This window comes from Aulostomus chinensis, chromosome 14, assembly GCF_037954235.1.
Source record: "Aulostomus chinensis isolate RoL2024-O1b breed Wild chromosome 14, RoL_Achi_v1.0, whole genome shotgun sequence".
Classification (NCBI taxonomy): Eukaryota; Metazoa; Chordata; class Actinopteri; order Syngnathiformes; family Aulostomidae; genus Aulostomus; species Aulostomus chinensis.
The window spans coordinates 12,802,668-12,821,998 of NC_141333.1; the positions used below are offsets into that span (position 1 = coordinate 12,802,668).

General features: G+C 41.2%; 1 protein-coding gene across 2 annotated transcripts in view; it reads left to right on the forward strand.

Moving 5' to 3' along the window:
• Positions 1-19,098, forward strand: part of usp13 (ubiquitin specific peptidase 13) — a 34,173-nt gene extending 15,075 nt beyond the window's left edge. The window contains exons 12-23 of one of the 2 annotated variants that reach the window (XM_086223358.1): positions 1,024-1,129; positions 2,077-2,202; positions 4,267-4,420; positions 4,609-4,783; positions 4,917-5,005; positions 5,676-5,798; positions 8,476-8,499; positions 8,910-9,053; positions 12,235-12,404; positions 14,152-14,341; positions 15,721-15,805; positions 15,940-19,098. In XM_086223358.1, coding sequence (XP_086079484.1) covers positions 1,024-1,129; positions 2,077-2,202; positions 4,267-4,420; positions 4,609-4,783; positions 4,917-5,005; positions 5,676-5,798; positions 8,476-8,499; positions 8,910-9,053; positions 12,235-12,404; positions 14,152-14,341; positions 15,721-15,805; positions 15,940-16,036 — 1,483 coding nt within the window. In that variant the 3' untranslated portion in view covers positions 16,037-19,098. The remainder of the gene's footprint in view (positions 1-1,023; positions 1,130-2,076; positions 2,203-4,266; positions 4,421-4,608; positions 4,784-4,916; positions 5,006-5,675; positions 5,799-8,475; positions 8,500-8,909; positions 9,054-12,234; positions 12,405-14,151; positions 14,342-15,720; positions 15,806-15,939) is intronic. The other variant, XM_086223359.1, reaches the window with a different exon arrangement.
• The last annotated feature ends 233 nt before the right edge of the window (positions 19,099-19,331 follow it).

Consider the following 19,331-nt stretch of genomic DNA (forward strand, 5'->3'; position numbering starts at 1 on the left):
CACATAAAACAGTTACATAAACAGGCTTAGGTAAATATCCGTGTACTCGTCATGTAAGCCTGAGTGTTGCAAGAGTCCAGTCAGATACTGTAGCTGTGATGGAAGGTAAGTCGAGTCTCAGCTAAACACGCAATGAATATCGGTGATGTGGAGCCACATGTCCAGATAAACATGTTTTTGCACGTCATCGTTCTTATTTGACAGAGGCTGTCATCACAGATCAGGTGTTTCAGAAATAGAATCTGTGCTTCCTGATGTGTCAGCTGAAGGCAGAACACGAGCGTTGAGTATGTCTTGTTAGCCCAATTAAAGACATGTCTTGTGTTTGATGAAAATGATGCTACTTTGCTAGATCGCAGAAAAAGATTAAAAAAAGAGGCTTTTTTAAAAAAAAAAACTTTTTGAATTTAGAAAGGCGTATAATTACAATATTGTGGATATACCTTAAACATTACACATATTTGGTGCCATAATTATGTACACAAATGATGGCAGTGGTCTGATGACCATTTGGAAAACAATATTTAATATATGAACTTGTTAATATTCTATTATTGGATTAAATCATTTTCAAACCAACATAACATAAAAAGGTTTAGTTCTTTTCATTGCGTATTAAACTCATAGGGGATAAGAAGGAAAGAGAAAAGCAAAAAAAACAGGAAAAAACATCAGCAGGAAAAGTTTTAGTCTTAGATTTTTGGATTTATTTGATTTGATGCTAATTTGGAGAGAAAAAAAAAGCATGCCTCCGTGAAATTGCTGTCAGTGGTACTGAGTCAAGGCCAAGGTCAGTGTGAATTTAACCCAGTTTTACAAACCATAAAAGTTTAACAAGTTAGCGTCTTCATTCATAGGGTCCCTAATATGTTTTGTTGTTTTTTAAACATTTGTTTTGCCGATTAAAGTCACCTCCATAGTGCCATGAACTGTCTCCTCCTCTAAAAAAAATGAACCTACAGCCCCACACAAGACAGAAACTGATTAATGCTGTCATGGTTTTGCCTTTGTTTTGTCCGCCAGAGCTAAACTGGGACAAGGGCTCCTCTCAGGCCAGTACTCCAAACCTCCCATGAAATCTGAGCTCATTGAACAGGTGATGAAAGAAGAATACAAGGTATTAAACTGGGTATGTCCGGCTCCCAAACTGGGTCCATAACCAACAGTCGCATATTGATGCTCAGTAATGGCAAAATGAACCTTTTTCTGTTAAAAGTGTTTAAAAGCTGTCACAATGTGTTTTATCTGTGCATTCACCTCAGCTTTCGTACATTTATACTGGTGACAGCAGCAGAAATGCAGATTGAATCAAAAGCATGGGCTGATGTTTAGAAATATATTTTCTTGTGTTCTGGCCTTTTTCCATGAATGCTGAAAATAGCTTCTGGCTGCAGCGCCATGGGTGCAACTCAGATTATTTTTGAGCACATCTATAAATCCTGTCTTGTGATTTTGATGCCATAAATGCTCAATTCACTTGATGATTGCATTGTAGTCTCTCAAGCTTTTCATTTTGTACTCATTTAAATCACCATCTAAAGATCAGCTTGTCTACCGCACAGTGTCCACAAGAGAGGAAAACCATTAAGGCAGAATGGGACCAGTACACAGTGTGTAAGCCCAGGGTTTGTTCAAAGCTTTACCAGCTACAGTAATTGATGGAGCAGAGCCGTGATCCTATACTTCCTCCACGTGTTACCCTAGATCAGGTTCAGACATGTATTAACAGCTGCAAAGATATTGGGGGGAGGGGCTTAAAAAACATTTTATTTGCAGATTTGCTGGTGAGATTTACATGTACCTGCTTTTAGTTTTTCATCGTGGATACTTTTCCATTTGCTACATCATGAGGTCTAATCATCAGTGGACCACACAGTGAAAGCGATTCTGTCTGATTCTAAAATGAATTCTGCAACTAAGAAGAACCAATTTTTATGAGCGGGGAGGGTGAAGATCCTTGTCTGGAGTCTTATAAGAAACTGTTTTTCATATCACATTTATCAGAAATTCTCGAGGTAGCAGATAACACATCACCGTTAATCTGGTGTCCCTGACGCTCAAAAATTCTAATTCCAGCACCAGCAGAAAGGCATCTCTCCCCGGATGTTGAAGGCCCTGGTCAGTAGGGGACACCCAGAGTTCTCCTCTAACAGACAACAAGATGCCCACGAGTTCCTCCTTCACATCATCAACCTGGTAGAGGTGAGAGGAACTTCCCCTACATGCAGATAGAAACTGTTAGCACTTCAGTCTGTTAATGTGAAGGTGTCACAAACTCAGGTGGGACATTTGACCTCTCAGGTATCCAAGAGTTACGGGGGACAGTTGGACGAAATAATCGTAATTTTTCTTCTGAGCTTTCATCTTGCAGCTGATGGCTGCAAGATGAAGTTGTCACAGTGAAGATTAGTTGTTATCTTAGATTGTTGTATCTCTGTCCATGAATGGGGATCAACTGTGACTATGATGGATGTGTTAGCTGTGATTCTGTGCTTTTCTTTTTGAATACTTTCATTGTGCCTTTATTTAGCAGATTAAAAAACAGTGTGTGTGTGTGTGTGTGTGTGTGTGTGTGTGTGTGTGTGTGCGCGCGCGCATATATATAAGAATAAAATATAATATTAAAAGCGACAAACAGAGGGAGACATCACTTTTGCATTGCACGATGTCGGCTCACAGTGTCTGAAATAAAACAAACAATAAAAAATACTGTATTAGTAGTCGTTATAATAATAATATAATAATCACTTGTAATATGATGTTGACATACCGGTAATTAAAGAAGTCTATAGCAGCTGACCTGTTATTGGTTGTTTGCGATGAACTTAAACATCATTTTTCCAGTTAGACTAATGGGTCACCGTATGGACGGAGTAAGTGCAGTGATACGGAGCTGACACCAGCGATTACTGCTCAAATCCTCGTGGGTTTGTTTTCTTTGTGAGTTCCTCATAGTTACGATAGCTGAGCTCCATCTGACCACTCAATCACATGGACGGGCAGTTGGTGGGGAGGTTCTGTTTTTGACTGAACACAGCACACTGTCTCCTGGTGGGTTAACACACATGGGTGCTCTGATGTGTTATTCTTGACCAGGGTTTATATATAGCGAGGTGCGATCTGTTACACAGGGAGGCCAGATAATGCTTCCTATTATACCCTGAGAGCCGCAGCAGACATGCCCTGACTGGGACCCCACACTTCCTCCACCTCATGTCAGGGAGATCAACAAAACAAAAACACAGGTTCTCCCAGCCTCACTTTCTCTGGAGCTGATTACAGTTTACAGCAGTCGAACTTTGTTTTGTTTTAAAAAGACTTTCTAGAACAGTTGTTGACCTCTTAGAGACGACTGTAATCAAGATACTGATTTAGTAGCTGAACATAGACTGTAGCTAAAAGCCTCCACCATCAGCAACATTCTAACCCCAGCCCCCGCCCAGAGTAAAATTATGAAGTGTGTATTTCTGTAGTTCTTAGATTAGAAGGCTGGCCGTCATGCAAACTGGTGCGTTAAGCCTCGATGGCGTCCTACATAACAATCCTCAAATAAACTGCAGTGACCTCTACAGTTCATAAAATGATCACCGTTAATGCTCTCACACTTCTGACTTGCTATAACACTGTTAATTGAGGTGGTTCTGAAATGAAAAGATATGAATTTACATTATGAAGGACTATATTAAGATATCTGGGTCAAACAGATCACGTTGACTGAAGCCACGCCAGGAAACTGTAACAGACCACAGCAAAGAAATAGAGCGGTATGTCAAACCTCAGGCACGGAGCTGGTATAGCTGGAGCCTCTGTGCGGTGCTTTTGTCAACATGTATTATGTTTGTAAGTTTGTCTCCTGTAGTTTTGCTCATGATCCGATCAGTTAAAGGACCTGCTCGCGCTTGTGTTATGACCTTGACACACCCCGTCCAGATAGCTAATGGTTCAGATTAGTAGTGCTGCAAGGTGCCTGACACTGTATTTACAGCGTGAGAAAGACACATCACATGATAGATATAACTATTAAAATGAGAGGACAACAGCGTTTGATTGTAGGTGCTTCATGTTAAGTTATGATTAATGATGATGCTCTGGGAACAGCCATGGTGGGAAATGGTGTCTTTCTACTTGTGTGAAGAATGAGACATGAGGATCAAACCAGCCAGAAGGCCACTCTACCTTACCTCTTTACCTCTTCACATCACTAGTGGTGGTACTTACAGTCAAATCTGTCGTCCGTGTCCCTCCCTCCCCTACCATATTCTGCAGAGGAACAGTGCGGGCTCCGAGAATCCAAGTGATGTCTTCCGCTTCTTGGTAGAGGAGCGAGTTCAGTGCTGCCAGACGCGTCGGGTTCGTTATACTCAGCGGGTGGACTACTGTATCCAGCTGCCAGCCCCCATCGAGGCTGCCATTAATCGAGGTAAAGGACGGCGCTTGAGCAGTGGAGTCGTTGAGTACGAATGCTGCACAGTTCTGATGTGCTTCGCTGAGCCGTAATTACATCAGTACAATCAATGAGTTTTTAATTTTTTCATGTATCAGAACAAGTGTCGCGCATGTTAACTTGAAGTGTATGGAGCTTGAACGTCTTTATTCTTATTCTACCAGAGGAGCTGCTGGCTTATGAGGCAAAGAGGAGGGAGGCTGAAGAGAACATGAGAGCTCCTCCAGAGCCGGTGAGAGCACGGATCCCCTTCACTGCCTGCCTACAGGCCTTCACAGAGCCGGAGAACGTCCCGGACTTCTGGAGCTCGGCGCTGCAGGCCAAGTCAGCTGGAGTCAAGTAAGCCCGCCTGCTCTGAGCATGCAGGTTTCTTCATCATCTCACATCTTTGAATTAAAACCACTAGTAGCATACATTACCTGTACTTCTATTGAATTTCCTGTTTATAAATTGTTGTCATTTTCCTCTGCAGAACATCCCGCTTTGCGTCCTTTCCAGAATATCTGGTCGTCCAAATCAAGAAGTTCACATTCGGAGTTGACTGGGTGCCGAAGAAATTGGGTAACCGTTCACTTGCCCCCCCCACACACACACACACACACACACCAGTCATACAGCAGTGTTGGTGTGATGACTCATTTGTTAGTACTTGTAGTTCTATAAATGTCCTGCAGGGGGCACAATCGAGCTGTGATTTACAAAGAGTTTACATTTTCAAACATCCATATCTGGCCAGTTTTTTTCTCACAAAATACTGCCAGCTCTCACTTCTTACAGAATGTGGGATAAATGATTATTTAATATTATTAATTTTGAATTATTTGAGCAATTTACACACAACATTGCTTTAGGGACTGCATTTAACTCAGGGAGCTAGAATGGGATTAGGACCTTGCACACCTGAATACTCACTAGTTACATTTATTTTACTTCAACAGGGGGTTATGTGGATAATTAAAGATACATGCTTGACACAGGATGAACTTTGAAAGAAAAATCATAATAAAGAACAGATCATTATTGGAAATATTCAAACGAAAGACCAGAAAAAGTGAAATATTAATGAAAAAGAACAACAACAAACTCAAATTGATTAAATTGATTAAATGGAGGATCATCGTGGGAGTGACCCAAATTTTTTCCACTCTGCCATTCTAAAGTTTTTGAATTATATGCTGTACATGCATTCGTAAGTTGAATTTTTGAGTAATATACACATACTTCTGTATAGATTTGGCCATAGATGTTCCAGACTTTCTGGATTTGAGTCGGCTTCGGGCTACCGGACTTCAGGCAGGGGAAGAAGAGCTGCCAGACCTCATGCCTCCCATCGTTCTACCTGAAGACACCAGAGGTACGGAAAGATGCCCATGATAGTGTATCTGTTAGAAAAACACCCTCTCATGCTGCTCTCATTAATATTTGGATCATATACCAAGGTAATTTGAGATTCTATTTTTGCATCAAATTTTTGTTCTTGCAGTCCTTGTGCATGAATTCATCTGGGAAAAAATGAAAATGGCATTCTTCCCTTCTGGGGATGATTATATCTCGCCATTCTTAATTTCACAATCCTCTTATTAATTTTAAAGGGCATTGTTTTCCCTTAGCACCCAAATATCCTAACAAGTGTTATTTATTTAAGTTTATAAAATATGAGAATCTCCTCTCCATAAATGAGTTAATGTGTATATATATATATATATAAACAGGTGACTCTGTGTTGCTTGGAGAGGAAACCCAGCAGCCTCCCAGCATGCTCTCCAGGTGTAGTAGAGTCAAATGATCCGTGAAATTGTCCTTAATATGATATTCTGCTCAAAGCCAACCAACTTTTCTCTTAAGGGCATATTGAATGCTGCTGCAAAGGAAAGTTATACTCAGGCTATTACTGCCTGGTCGTTGTGTTCATAGTGTGGCTTTCTTGTACAAGTTAAAATGATTTCCTTGTAATGCACTACTTCCCAGACCTCTGGGAATAAGCTGCTGGAAGCTAGTGAGTTGTTTTTACAGTGCAAAAAATGTTGCTTGTTCAGAATTTTTTTTTGTTGAATCAAATGGTTGACTTGGTGATATTTCCAGTGTTGCATCCTTTATCCTTGAGCCAACTCGTCTGCGCCCCTTCACAACGGCCTTCTTGCTTTGTCTCTGTCCCCACTGTGATTGTAATTCCTACTCCTCTCTTCCTCTTTCCGCTGTTTGCAAAGTTCAGCTACACCAAGTTATCAGTGTCCTCCTTAATATTTTAGCAAGCAGGAAGCACAAAGTCCTCTGTAGCATCTCACACTCCAAAAACACAATCAGGAAAGGCAGTTGGTGCAAAGACAGGAGGAACATCTGCAAGCAGCCTTTTCTCTACAGACAAATGAGGATTTTTTAGGCCTGGAACAGATGTTTGAACATGTTTGACTATTTAGGACTCAGCACTTTGCACTCTGCCTGCTATCTCCGACCAACAAACGCACATTAAATGCTGCTTTCTTTGAGCTTCCTGGCTATTGCAGTTGCTTATCTACCTCTGACAGCAGCAAGCTCCAGCATCTAAGAGGGCCTCTGTCAAAATGATGCATGGAAATACCTGAAAGTATATATCTATGTTGTGATTTTTTTAGAGGTGGAATCTCTATTTTGTATGTAATGTCTCCTGATTCCTCCTCAATTTTTCTTTTCACAGATAAATAAGTCCCAGTTTGTAAATCAGCAGGTTTAAGTTGTGACATAAAAAGGAGGTCACACTGTTTTTAATAGATTTGCTGACGTATTTATTCCACATTTATATGATGAATTTTGTTGCTTGCAAATGGAAGCGCTGGCCCATTATCCCCAGGCTGACATCAGCAGTGATTAATCACTGGTCACCGTTCTGTCTCCAGAAGGCTTCAGTGCTTCTCATTGATGAAGCACCGCACAAATATGTTTTCCTGTATGCTGCTTCAAACACATTATTTCTCATTGTTCGGCGTGTCATCGTTCATATGAATGGTGAGAATAAAATGATTATTCAAGGAAAAATTGGATAGTGAAATCCTTGATCCCTTCTAATTTTAATGCACAAAGCTTTTAACTTCATGCGGCACAGATTTTCAGATGTTATTTGACACACATTTAAGTGGATGATCCGTTTAGCATTTTATGAATGCAGTGAAAATGTGAGAGGGTAATGGGTTAGCAGAAACATTATTTATGATTGCAGATATTTAATACGCTGATATTGGCTTCAGAATATGAGAAAAGGAAAATCACACCGTTCTTTTCTCCTCTACATGAAATACTTGTTAACTTGCTGCTGCAAATAATTAAGGACTTGTAGGACTGTGTGTTTAAGTGACTAAAGAGGTGACAGAGCCCATCAAATAGATGCTGACCCTGACCTGGGAGGTCTTCGACACTCTTCCTGTGGGATCTTCTACAAATGACGCCCTCCACTACTCCCGATGAGTGTTCGTCACAAATATCGTCCAGAAAAATGCAATATAGGCATCACAAAAATCAAACATGTCTGACACAAGCAGCACTTGCTGAAGTTATGATTGCGGTGAGAACAGTGAGGGGGCAATCTCCACACTGCAGGTGGTGGGACCCTGCAAAAACTGTACAATCAGCTTCACAAAGTGGGTCCAAGATCACAGAGGCCCCCAAAATCCCATAGCAGCAGCTGACATGAGAAATGCTTTACTACTTGGTTTCAAAAGGTTTAACCTTCGTAATATCACCTGATATTATATTCACATGCTGTAAATTCCTGATTGTAAATAGTGATTAATCAAATAACCACACAGAAAACCAGGGGATTTTCATATTGAGGAGTGAGGAAAGAATCTGGGTTTAATAGGCTCATTGTTGCCCCAGAGTCTTTTAGCAGGCTAATCCGGCTGGGGTGGTCTCAACTCAGCTTTTGGAGGATTCTGTCCGTGATGTTATGTGCAACTGATACATGTATTTCTGATCTTTTGACAAAAATACAGTGACGCACACACAAATACACAAAACAAGGGCTTGTGTGTGATCTAGTTCTGTGTCTGCCCCTCCAGATAACTCCATGGGCTCCGTCGACTGTGAGTATTTCACTCCTCCTCTCAGTATTGCTGCGTTGGTGTGCTGATATGTAACAAAGAAATGAATTATAACCATGGGAAATGTATTTTGGTCACCAAGTGATGAATGCCGTTGAGCTACGCAAACTGTACGCTTGAGCAGGTGCTGCAGCTGCAACTCTCAGCGCTGAAATGCCAACTTCCAAACAAACTTACTTTTCCGCGTGGCTTTGCTTGTCTCTCCCTGATAAATCATCCCTCAGTAAAGAAACATCCCCAGGGCTGATTCTCTTCTGGTCTCTTAGTTTAATGAGGCCCAAAGAGAGAGCCACTATGAATCTGTTTGGTTGCTTAAACGGGGGGTGTTACCAGCAGATTTGAATCAGCAACTGTGTGTTTTAGTTATTGATGCTAGTTTGTCGTGTCCCCAGCTCCAGAAATAGACGAGGCGGCAGTAATGCAGCTGGCTGAGATGGGCTTTCCCCTGGAGGCTTGTAGGAAGGCAGTCTACTACACAGGCAACATGGGCCCCGAGATGGCCTTCAACTGGATCATAGCCCACATGGAGGAGCCCGGTAAGAGCACAGGAACATCGCTTTGAGGCAAATAGTGAACATTTGATCAGCGCGTATTGTGAGTGTGCCTCACCTGAAGTGGTGCGTTTGCTGCAAAGTCAGAGCTACAGGAACGTTACGTTTTGCTGAGCCTCTGCTGAGTCAAGTAGTAAAATTAAGCAATATTAGACAAGAGGGTGTGCTTAAGCATCATTACTGTTGGTGTTACGATCAGGAAGGAGGCACTCAAAAGTTGTGTGTTCTCACTTGGTAACGTGAGAACGATCAGAATCCCGCAATCTGGATTTGATCAGTACACCATCAAAATTTAGGTGATCAGGTTTTATGTTTATTATTAAAACATTGCTTATTTGTTGCTGTAGGGAAATAAGGGTCACTCCACTCAAAGTTGTGGATACTTTCTAAATATTCAAATTAAATTTGGCACTGAGGTTTTGGAGCGACTTCACAGGACGCCGTTCATTTTTATCTGTTCACCAACTCCACATATACAGTAGTTTTTAATCATAAGCCTTTATAGGTTTGTGATGCTTTGTTGTCTTCACTGCTGGTTTGTACAGTATATCAGTCTGAGTGGTGAGCTGCTGCCCACACTCACCTTTACAGGGATATGTAGCATTGAATTTATTTAATTTCAACCAAAGCAGCACTACATGTCCCACACAAGTTTTCCCCCTATATGGTGCTTTTTAATCTGGAGTAGTATTTCTGCCAAAAAAAAACATTTCTGCAGCAACCATATCACTTTCTTTACTCAAGGATACAGGCAGAATACATTCCACATAGAGGCACCGCACGTTTATTGGTATGGGACCTTTTAAACACAAAGGTAATTCAAAGTGAGAGACAAATCAACATCTCTGGTTTGTGCTTCGTGTGGAGAGAACCAGAACTGTCTTGCAAGAATCTGACTCTGCAGTTCTTTGTGTACAATAGCGGTTTGTCTGCGTGTGTGTGAGTGTGTGTCTGTCCGTGAGACCGTCACCATAGCCTGGCTTTACATTTCTCAGAGCATCTCAGCAGTGGCGACGTTCCCCCCGAGGCATGAGCTCATGTCACTTTTATTTCTCCAGTTGCGTGAAAAAGGGAAATATAGAGCGGCTTCCTCGCCTGTTAGTTTTTAAATGCGCTTAATGCATCTGCAAAATAGGCTGCATTCAGTTCAGTAATGTCATAAAAAAACAGTTTGACCCCGTCTGTTGCGTAAAAGTCGCCTGTTCTTCAGCCACCCCCACATTTCTGTTTGGTATCATTACTTCCTCATCATTTCTTCATGACTTTTTTCACCTTCTTTAAGTGACAGTAACATTGTGTTTTGTCTCGACTAAAGTAGACAATATAATGAGAGTTGGACAAAATGACATTTTAAACCTTCTATCATGGTAAAGATTATAAAGATAAAGTTCCAATAACTGTCTGTAAAAGAATGACTGATTAACTGCTTAACAGTATTGAGGAGTTCGTATAACAGTCAGACGACACTTCTTTTTTGTCATTGTAGCTATTTAATGAAATAGAAATAGTGCTTAATCTCAGTTCAAGAGAGCAAATTGAGACAAGACATGAACAAGAACAGATGTGATAAGATAAAACAATAATACATATATATCCTCTTATTTATCCTTTCTGATACACGCCACTGGGAAATCACATACTCCTCAGCCAAAACCAATACACAACGTATTAAATAGAATTATCCGAAATACTAATGAGTTGTTCCTTAGCTCATACGACAGCCCTTCACCAAGTATGGTCAGAATTGAAGCTCATAAGTTTCTGAATCATCCTGGAAACAAAGGAACGCCACAGAAAACACGACCTCCTCTGCTGTTCTTGTTTACCAGGGCGGAATTAATGGATGACAGCAGCAGGTTTACGGTGCTAAACAGTGCATGATCAGTCAGATTATAGTGCGTTATAAAAGTGCTGGTTACTCAGGTTTGGTTCCCAGCAGCTGTGAGAAGTTGTGTTTGCTCTTATTGACTTCAACAAAGGCTGCGATGAGACCTAAACACAGAGTGAAACTGAAAAATTGGTAACAACCACGGTAACAGCAGTTCAACCGAACATGAGCTGTTTACTTCCACTATATTATTTTCTCTGTTTCTGTTGCATTAAAACTGTGTTATGGGCAATCAAAAGGACACAGGACAAGGAGGTTGAGATAGAGACAGTAATAGGAGATAAGTAACGCGCGTTTCCATTTATGGAAGGAACAGTAATGAAGACTGTTTATGGCCAATAGCAGAGTAATTACAGCCCGAGTGTCCTTGCTCTCACGCTGACGGCCACTTCTGTTGAAGGTGCGTAAAGAACTCCAATGCACCTGGAAAATAAAAACTTTATCCTTAGTTATATTTATTTAATAGCTGTAACCTTTTATAAATAGCTTTTGAGGCTTTAAATATTAAAGATGCCTCTTGGATTGCTGTTAATTTTCATGTGGTGCCTGTTATTCTGTCAGTCTACGGTCATGAATGAACTTCCTAAATTAAAACATGGTCTTCAAATTCACAGTGCAGAGAACCGAGGACAAGACCTAAGGGAAAAAAATGTTTTTTCTCTTATTTAATCAAAAATATCTGTGAAATATGCAACTTGCTACCCTTGTTGCCACTTGCACAACTCAACACAATCTTGACTTTGACATGAACATGCTACAGGATGCATCTGCTGTTAACCCCGAAAAAAGAAACCAGTAGTGGTTTAATAGTTGTGCGTTATGTCTGAGCATGAATTATTAACAGCTGTTATTTTAAACCCGAGTCCAGCCTTGCTTCTGAAACTCTCTGAAATAACAAATGGATATCTCAGCTGGTGGAGCGGCATGGCTCAGAGGTAGAGTGGCTGTCTGGCTACCGAAGGGTCGCTAGTTTGATCCTCTCTTCCCCTGGCCACCATGTCAAAGTATCCTTGAGCAAGATACTGAACCCCTAATTGCTCCTGATAGCCCTGAGACGGACTGGTGACCTGTCCAGGGTGCAACCTGCCTCTCGCCCAATGTCAGCTGGGATAGCACCCCCCCCCCCCCGTGATCCTTAATGGATAAGCAGTATAGAAAATGGATGGATGGATGGATAGATGGATGTCTCAGCCAGCCTCCAACACATATTCAGTCATTTTTCTGTGTTAAACTCATTGTGGGGCTGCAGTATCTCATTAGTATTCTTTCTCTCCTCAGACTTTGCAGAACCTCTTACTCTGCCCTCGATGATGGATCCCGGTCCCTCAACCAGTGACAGCCCCGTAGGAGCCACCCTGCTGAGCAACTCGCCCCCCGAGGAAAGCATCGCTATCCTCACTTCAATGGGCTTCCCTCGCGCACACACCATCCAGGCACTCAAAGCCACGGTCAGTCTGGGATCCTGTCTGCACCCATTGTCCAGAGGAATAGGGCTCATTCAAAGTAGACATGAAAGCCAAAACATTGCTTTTCTGCCCCCCTCCCCTTGTCCCTGCTAATAATTTTCATTGTCTAAATAATCAGAAAAAGAGCATTTTAAAAAGAACATTTCTTATTTCTACAAATATTTAATACCTGAAATCTCACGTCTAACCAGAGTGAAGTGTGTGCAGAAACACACCATTCAAAGGACATCAAGTACATCAAATTCTTAGTCTTCATTACAGAAGCAGCCATTTTCTAAGATTTTTATACAATAGTGTGAAAAAAGAGAGAATTACATTTCAGCATAACAGAAAAGGAAAAAAAAAAAGACCACCCACACAATAAATGATGAATGTCTCTTGGAACTGCAGGGCAGAAACACCACAGCAATGGCTGCCTCGAGAAAACGGAAAAAAAGAGGCTAATATCAAAAGAAATTGCACCGTCTATTGATTACAACATCAGCAATGAAATAAACTGCACAGCTAGGAGAAAAAAAGAACAACTTATTCCTCCAAAAGAAACAACAGTTGAAGCGCTGGTGAATGTGTCAACGTTTCCACGGCAAAAACAAGAGGTCGAAATAAAACCGAGGTGGTGTTTGAAACCAGGGCAAAGAGTGGGTGAGATGATGAGAAGAGTCATAAAAGGGCTTGGCTGGCCCACTTGTTCGCTTTCCAAACTGCGAATTTAATAGGTCCTACATGTCAGAGTGATTAAAGATGATGTTCGAGACTGTGCTTACAAATAGGCCCAGCAGCATCTGGACGCCACCGCTGATTCAGTCTCACCGTCTCCAGTGACATGTCGAGCCTCTTCCGTCACACCATGTCTTCGTTTTGCAGCAAAATGTGTTAAAATTGTACTTTTACAAAGAGGGGAAAAAAACAAAACAGCTAAAAACATGAAAGGTAATGCAGTGCAAATGAGCAAACTCATTAGCTGGCCTGTTTTTGAAATGGCTTCTGCTTCTCTTGTTTCATGTTTCATACTGCCCCCTCAGCAAAAAAAACCAACAAAAAAAAAAACTAGACTGTTATTAAGACACTGAAATAGAGGCTCCTTGTCTATGGGCAGTAATGCCACCACACTCCTCACCATCTCAAATGTTGTTTGGGTGAGGGGGGAAAAAAAACCTGTGTCCCTCATGAGGAGGATGGCGGTGTGAAGCTGTGGGTTGGGGGCGTTGGGGGTCTCACGACTGGTTTATTCTAAGCACAAAATGAGGAGAAGGACCCCTTTTCAACCTCAATGACCTGACTGCGCAGAGACGGAAAAAGCAAACGCTTGCCGCCCCAACGTCTCCCCTCCAAGTGGTGCTTAGACGGACATTCTCCAGGAATCACACGTCTATTTTGGATTAGACGGCTCTTAAAAGCAAATATCCTCAGCGGGGAATTTGGCCCAGATGGACGCCTGCTACCATGAACATATTTACAGGAGTCTGTTTTTTGGAACAACAGGAAGAGTGAGGAACCAAGGTAGAATATTAAAATGTGGACTCTTCAGCCTCACACATTGTCCTAAAAGACAGTTCAAAAGAAACTGTGTCCTTTAGCATCATGCATCCGTGAAGCTGACGACTTTCAATATGTTCCACAAAACAGCCGGGCTGAAACAGAACAAACTGATCTGGGTCATGAACGGTCAAATATTTTAAACAAAAAAAAAAGCAAATGTAAAATTGAAAATGTTTTCAATCTCTCTCAGAACAATAACCTTGAACGAGCGCTGGACTGGATCTTCACCCACCCGGAGGAGGAGGAGAGCGACGTTGTTTCAGACATGGCGGACACAGAGCCAAATGATAACGCTTTCTCCAACGCAAACTCGCATAGCGACTCCACACTGTCCCCAGACAGGGAGGCGTCGGGGCCGCGGATCAAAGACGGACCAGGACGTGAGTGTCTCCACGTGACTGACTTCACTGGTTGTAACTGGCTTCTATAAATCGCCCGGCATCAGCAGTTACAGTGAACAGTTTTTCTATTTTTACTAGCTTGCTGTTATGAGGAGGATCCGATCTTGACGTCCCTGTTGACGTTATGTGTGATACACCTTCTCAGGAACCCAAAAAAATGAACTGAACAAATGTCAGAGGTCATTTTAACACAGGTTATACACTTCCGTGGGCCAGTTTATCATCTGCTCTGATTAATGTCGGCGTGTGATCAACGGCAGCGCTGCTGGGCGCTGACCTGCACTGTCACACCGCATTCAGCCACAGTGAGATCAAAGCGTGGCTCAGAAGCCCTCTATCCCTCGACCCTCCTCCAAACAAGACACAAAAAACAAAAAAGATAAAAAAGCTTCTGCATACTAGGGATGCTCGAATAACTGTAGTTTAAATCAACTATGGCTGTCAAACAGTTAAAATATTCAAATGTGGTAATTGCAGGACGTGCTCATTTTAATCACTATTAATGCACATTTTTTTTATCTATTCAAAAGGCACCTTTAAGGGATATTTTCCAAGTGTTTAATGCTTTTATTAACATGGGAGTGGACAGATATGTTTGCTTTATGCAAATGTATGTATATTAGATAAATACCCAAAAGGCAAAAACAAAATATTGTCCAGAAACCACGAAAGCATTTAGGAGACAAATTAGAAATATTCATGTAGAAAAACAGGAGCCTAACAGGCCTGCTGAAGGGAAGTAAACAACTACCGCTATCGCTGGCCTGAGCGTGGACGGGAGGGAAACTATATTCAAATAACTAAAAACTACAACCCATAGATGTTCTAGATCCTTCAGCAGAAGTATGCAACCAGCCTTTTATTTTATGTTTGGCTACTTATTCAGAGAGCTCGGTGCAGCATGCCGCTCCTCCGTCTTCATAACAATAACTGTCAAAGCTTTCGATCCCCCTGCAAATCAAGGTAGAGTGCTGTTAGCTCGGTAGCTGATTTCTGGATGAAGTCCTTCTCTGCTCTTCATAAAATCACCTATCTTCATTACCTTAATGTGACAACAATGTAAGACATCCATTTAAATGTAGTTCGTGTAGTTTGGGGTGTAAAGAAATATATATATATATATTATAGTGTAATTAAGTTTCGTTTAACGTGATCGATGTGCAACAAGGTGGTGCCTCTACAGAGTGTGAATCATCAATAAGTTCCCTGACAAAATGTTCAGATGTTTCATCACTTAAGGTCCCTCACCATGTCCATGTCCATGTCTGTCACTTAGCCAGGAAACCGTCTTTATTCTGATCTGTGCACCACTCTTGTTTGCTTCATGTCCTCCATGACTGGGTGATGTTTCTCTTCAGGTTATGAGCTCTTTGCCCTCATCAGCCACATGGGAGCGTCCACAATGTCTGGACATTACGTTTGTCATATCAAGAAGGAGGGAAGGTGAGTTCCGTGCATCTAAACTAACAGCATGTTGTTGATGAAGAAAAAAACAGAGGGACATCCCTCCCTTTTCTCGCTGTCGGTTTTGAAACGAGGTGAAATCAGACCACCTCAAGTGTTCCTCCTCCCTGCAGGTGGGTGATCTACAACGACCACAAAGTGTGTTTGTCAGAAAGGCCTCCAAAAGACTTGGGCTACGTCTACTTTTACCATCGACTGTCCAGCACTTAAAGCGGAGTTACTGCCCTCTGCAACACGCAACCTTGAAAGAACCACTGTCTTTCACCCCGAAGGCTGGCACACAACAGTAATAACAGTGGAAACGATGGAAAAATAACCTCTCAGACCAGCTGCTCGCCTTACCGTGATGTCATGTAGGAGCAACCAGGAACACTGGTCAGAAAGGGAAAGCGATGTGCTTTTTTTTTGTGCAGTTGTGTTACGTTTTGCTTTACATGTAAATGTCAGTGTTTATGTTTAAAAGTAAAAGGGTATGTCTACAGTGTAATACAGAGGGATGTGTGCAATTTCTGGAGTTCTCTGTCTACAAAATATTAATAATGATATTAATAAGGATGTCTGTGGGCCTCATGCATGAAAGGTGCACGCACCGATTTGATCTTAAATTGTGTTTGTTCCAAAAGAAAAAAAAATTGCAATAACAGTTGTTTTTCCCCATTTGATTTTCAGAAGATCCAAAATTTAAGAGCGCTTTTGTGCTTAAAAAAGAAGAGAAAAAGAAGTTAAAATTATCATCAAATAGTAGGCAAGAGCAGCCAGCGCACGTTACATGAATCCCACATGGGATTTTCTTATTTTCCTCTTATTGCTTTGTGTAACAACGCCAACAAGAGCAGAATAAGAACGCACATGAGGTCCAGCATTCCCTCTCTACGCCTTCAGTTACTGCGTCAGTATTTTCAAAGTGGTACATTTTATAAATGTATATTGAAATGTCAGTGAAGTACCGCCAGTGCTGCCGACCCCCTCCTGAAATGTCCTGAAACTGCAACTGACAAATGACAAACTACCGTGCTGTGAAACACAAAAGAATGTTTTCCCTTCTGAAGGAAATGTATCCAGAATTTTAAATATTCGTTTGTACACTGGACGAAGTTACCAACGCATGCAAACGTTAGCGTGAAGGAGAGCATTGAGGAGGTCATGAAGGAGTAAATGCACAGTATTGCTGGCTGAGCCGTGGCTCCATCCAGTTTTACCTGACGATGACGTGCAAGTTTGTCACTTTCAAAGAGAAACACTGCCAGAGTTATTAAGATCGAAAGTATTTTCCCTTCTTGAAAGCACTTTTTGGCTAAAAACATTTGTATTTTGCAACCGATGCACTAGAAATAGACTTTTTATTCACCAGCTACAAGCAAGTGAATGTGATCTTTTAAATTTCAGCTTCAGTACTGCTGAACCCGTAAAAACTTGGAAGTGATTGTTATACTGCGGAAGAGAAGTATTGCATATACCAAGAGCAAAACCGTATAAAAACATAACCAAGTGCTCAGTACTGCAGTCAAATTCTGTCATTTCTTGCGTAAAAGGCCAAGCTTGTACTCTTCGTCATATCTGGTCCAGTTTGGTTTCTTGTAACATGGCTCCCCTTTTAAGATTAATGTTTTTCCTTGATCTGTTGCCTTTTTTTCCCTTTTTTTTTCAGGTCACTTAATCCATTAATGCATTTGAACTTTCCTCATGTTTAAAGCAATATGTACTACAACCAAATCTACTCTTGGACCTTCTCAAATGTGCAACAGACTTGGTACAGACCTGAATGTCTGAACTAACCCGGTGCTGCCTGCAGCCAACACTTCCTCAGCTTTAACACTTGGACACGAGAGTGACAGTAGACCCCAAACCTGTACTGCTAAGTTATAAACGCCTCATACTGGATTGAACTGACGCTTCGCTCTCTCTACTCACGATGTATCGAATGTATATAACCGCGAATGTGCTTGTGTGTCACATCAATTCCATAATAATCAACCAAACTGTCTTTTAATCACGTTCAAAAGGGAGTTCTGCTGAAAATGGACTTGTCTTGAACTGTTGCGCCGATATGAACATCCTAGTAAGTTTCTGAGTTCGTGGAGCTCATATATAAAGAGAAAATGTCTTTGAGACAGTTGAAAGAAAAGGAGTTGTCACTGTGCATCTAAAAACAGCAACAAAAATGTGACTTTGTGGTTATAGTCGACCTTTCAAGATGTCTTTCAACAATCTCAGGTTATCCTTGCAGGCCAATGTCCTTTACCTACTCAATATCATCACGAAAGCTTTCGCAAATATCTGTTTTACATAATAAATCCATAGTTCAGCAGTGCTCCCCTTAAACAATGTAGTGCCTGGAATTATTATTTCTATTACGGTATATCTGGACCTCTCACCCTCATCAGATATACTGTTGAAGTGCTGCAGCGTTCATTGCCTATGCAGCTGGGAAAATGACAAAGGTCTCTTTCTATGCAAGTCTTGTGCTTCTGCTTTTTCTTCATTTACTTTATTATCTTCATGTCAGAAACCAATTGGCCTCCAGATTTGATCTCGCATCCAATTTTCTCCTGCTCATCATCAGCAGCGGGTGGCAGATAAAGTTGTTGTAATGCTCCACAGTGTCGAGTGATACGTGTCCTCTAATTTCTTGTGCGATTCATTTCATCTCTTAGCACCTGATGACGTTCTTGTCTGTGTACGTTTGCCTTCAGCTTTCCCTCCAGCTCGGTCTCTTCCATTCTTTTTCTCCATGTTGTTGAAACGGTTCAGTTTTGTCTCAAAAAGGCTTCTCACTGTCAGCATGTGCACTAAAGGGTTGGCATTTAGTCATTTGGATTGTACAATTGTACTTTGGTGAGTTTTATTCTCCTTTTCATTTAACTAAATGCCCCCCCCCCCTCCAAAAAAAAAAAAGGGTTCTTCACCTGTTTTTACTTTGTTGCCTTTTTGAAAGCAAATTTGTGCCAATTCTGTAGTTTTCATGACATAGAATTCCCTGAAGGGATTATTTTAAGTTGACTTTTGTAATGTATCATGCGTTTATCCACATATGGCTTATAGATGTATGTGAATACAGTCATGTCAATATACCCAGTGGCACTGTTTACTTACGACGTTTGGATAATTTAATAAACGACACCTTTGTTGAGACGAAGCTTTCGTTGGGAATCAACAAATGCGGTGCAAGCGTGACTTTTTCATTTACAAAAAGATAAGACACAAGAACACAAGATATTTATAGCAACAGTTTATTTGAAAAGATTACTTTCATATTGTACGTTTTAAAGGTTCTAATGCTTTCTTTGTGATTATACAGGGAGAGTAATATGCATTGTAGTGTGTCAATAAATTAATTACTGTATATAAAGTATATAATTTCTACGCTCATTCATCAAAATATCATTTTATTCATACATGTATGATGCATTGAGAAACAAACCACAAAGTGCCTTTATACATGTGCGTGAAGAAAGAAATGTACAGATTGTACTGATGACCTTTTTATGAACCCCAACCAACAAAG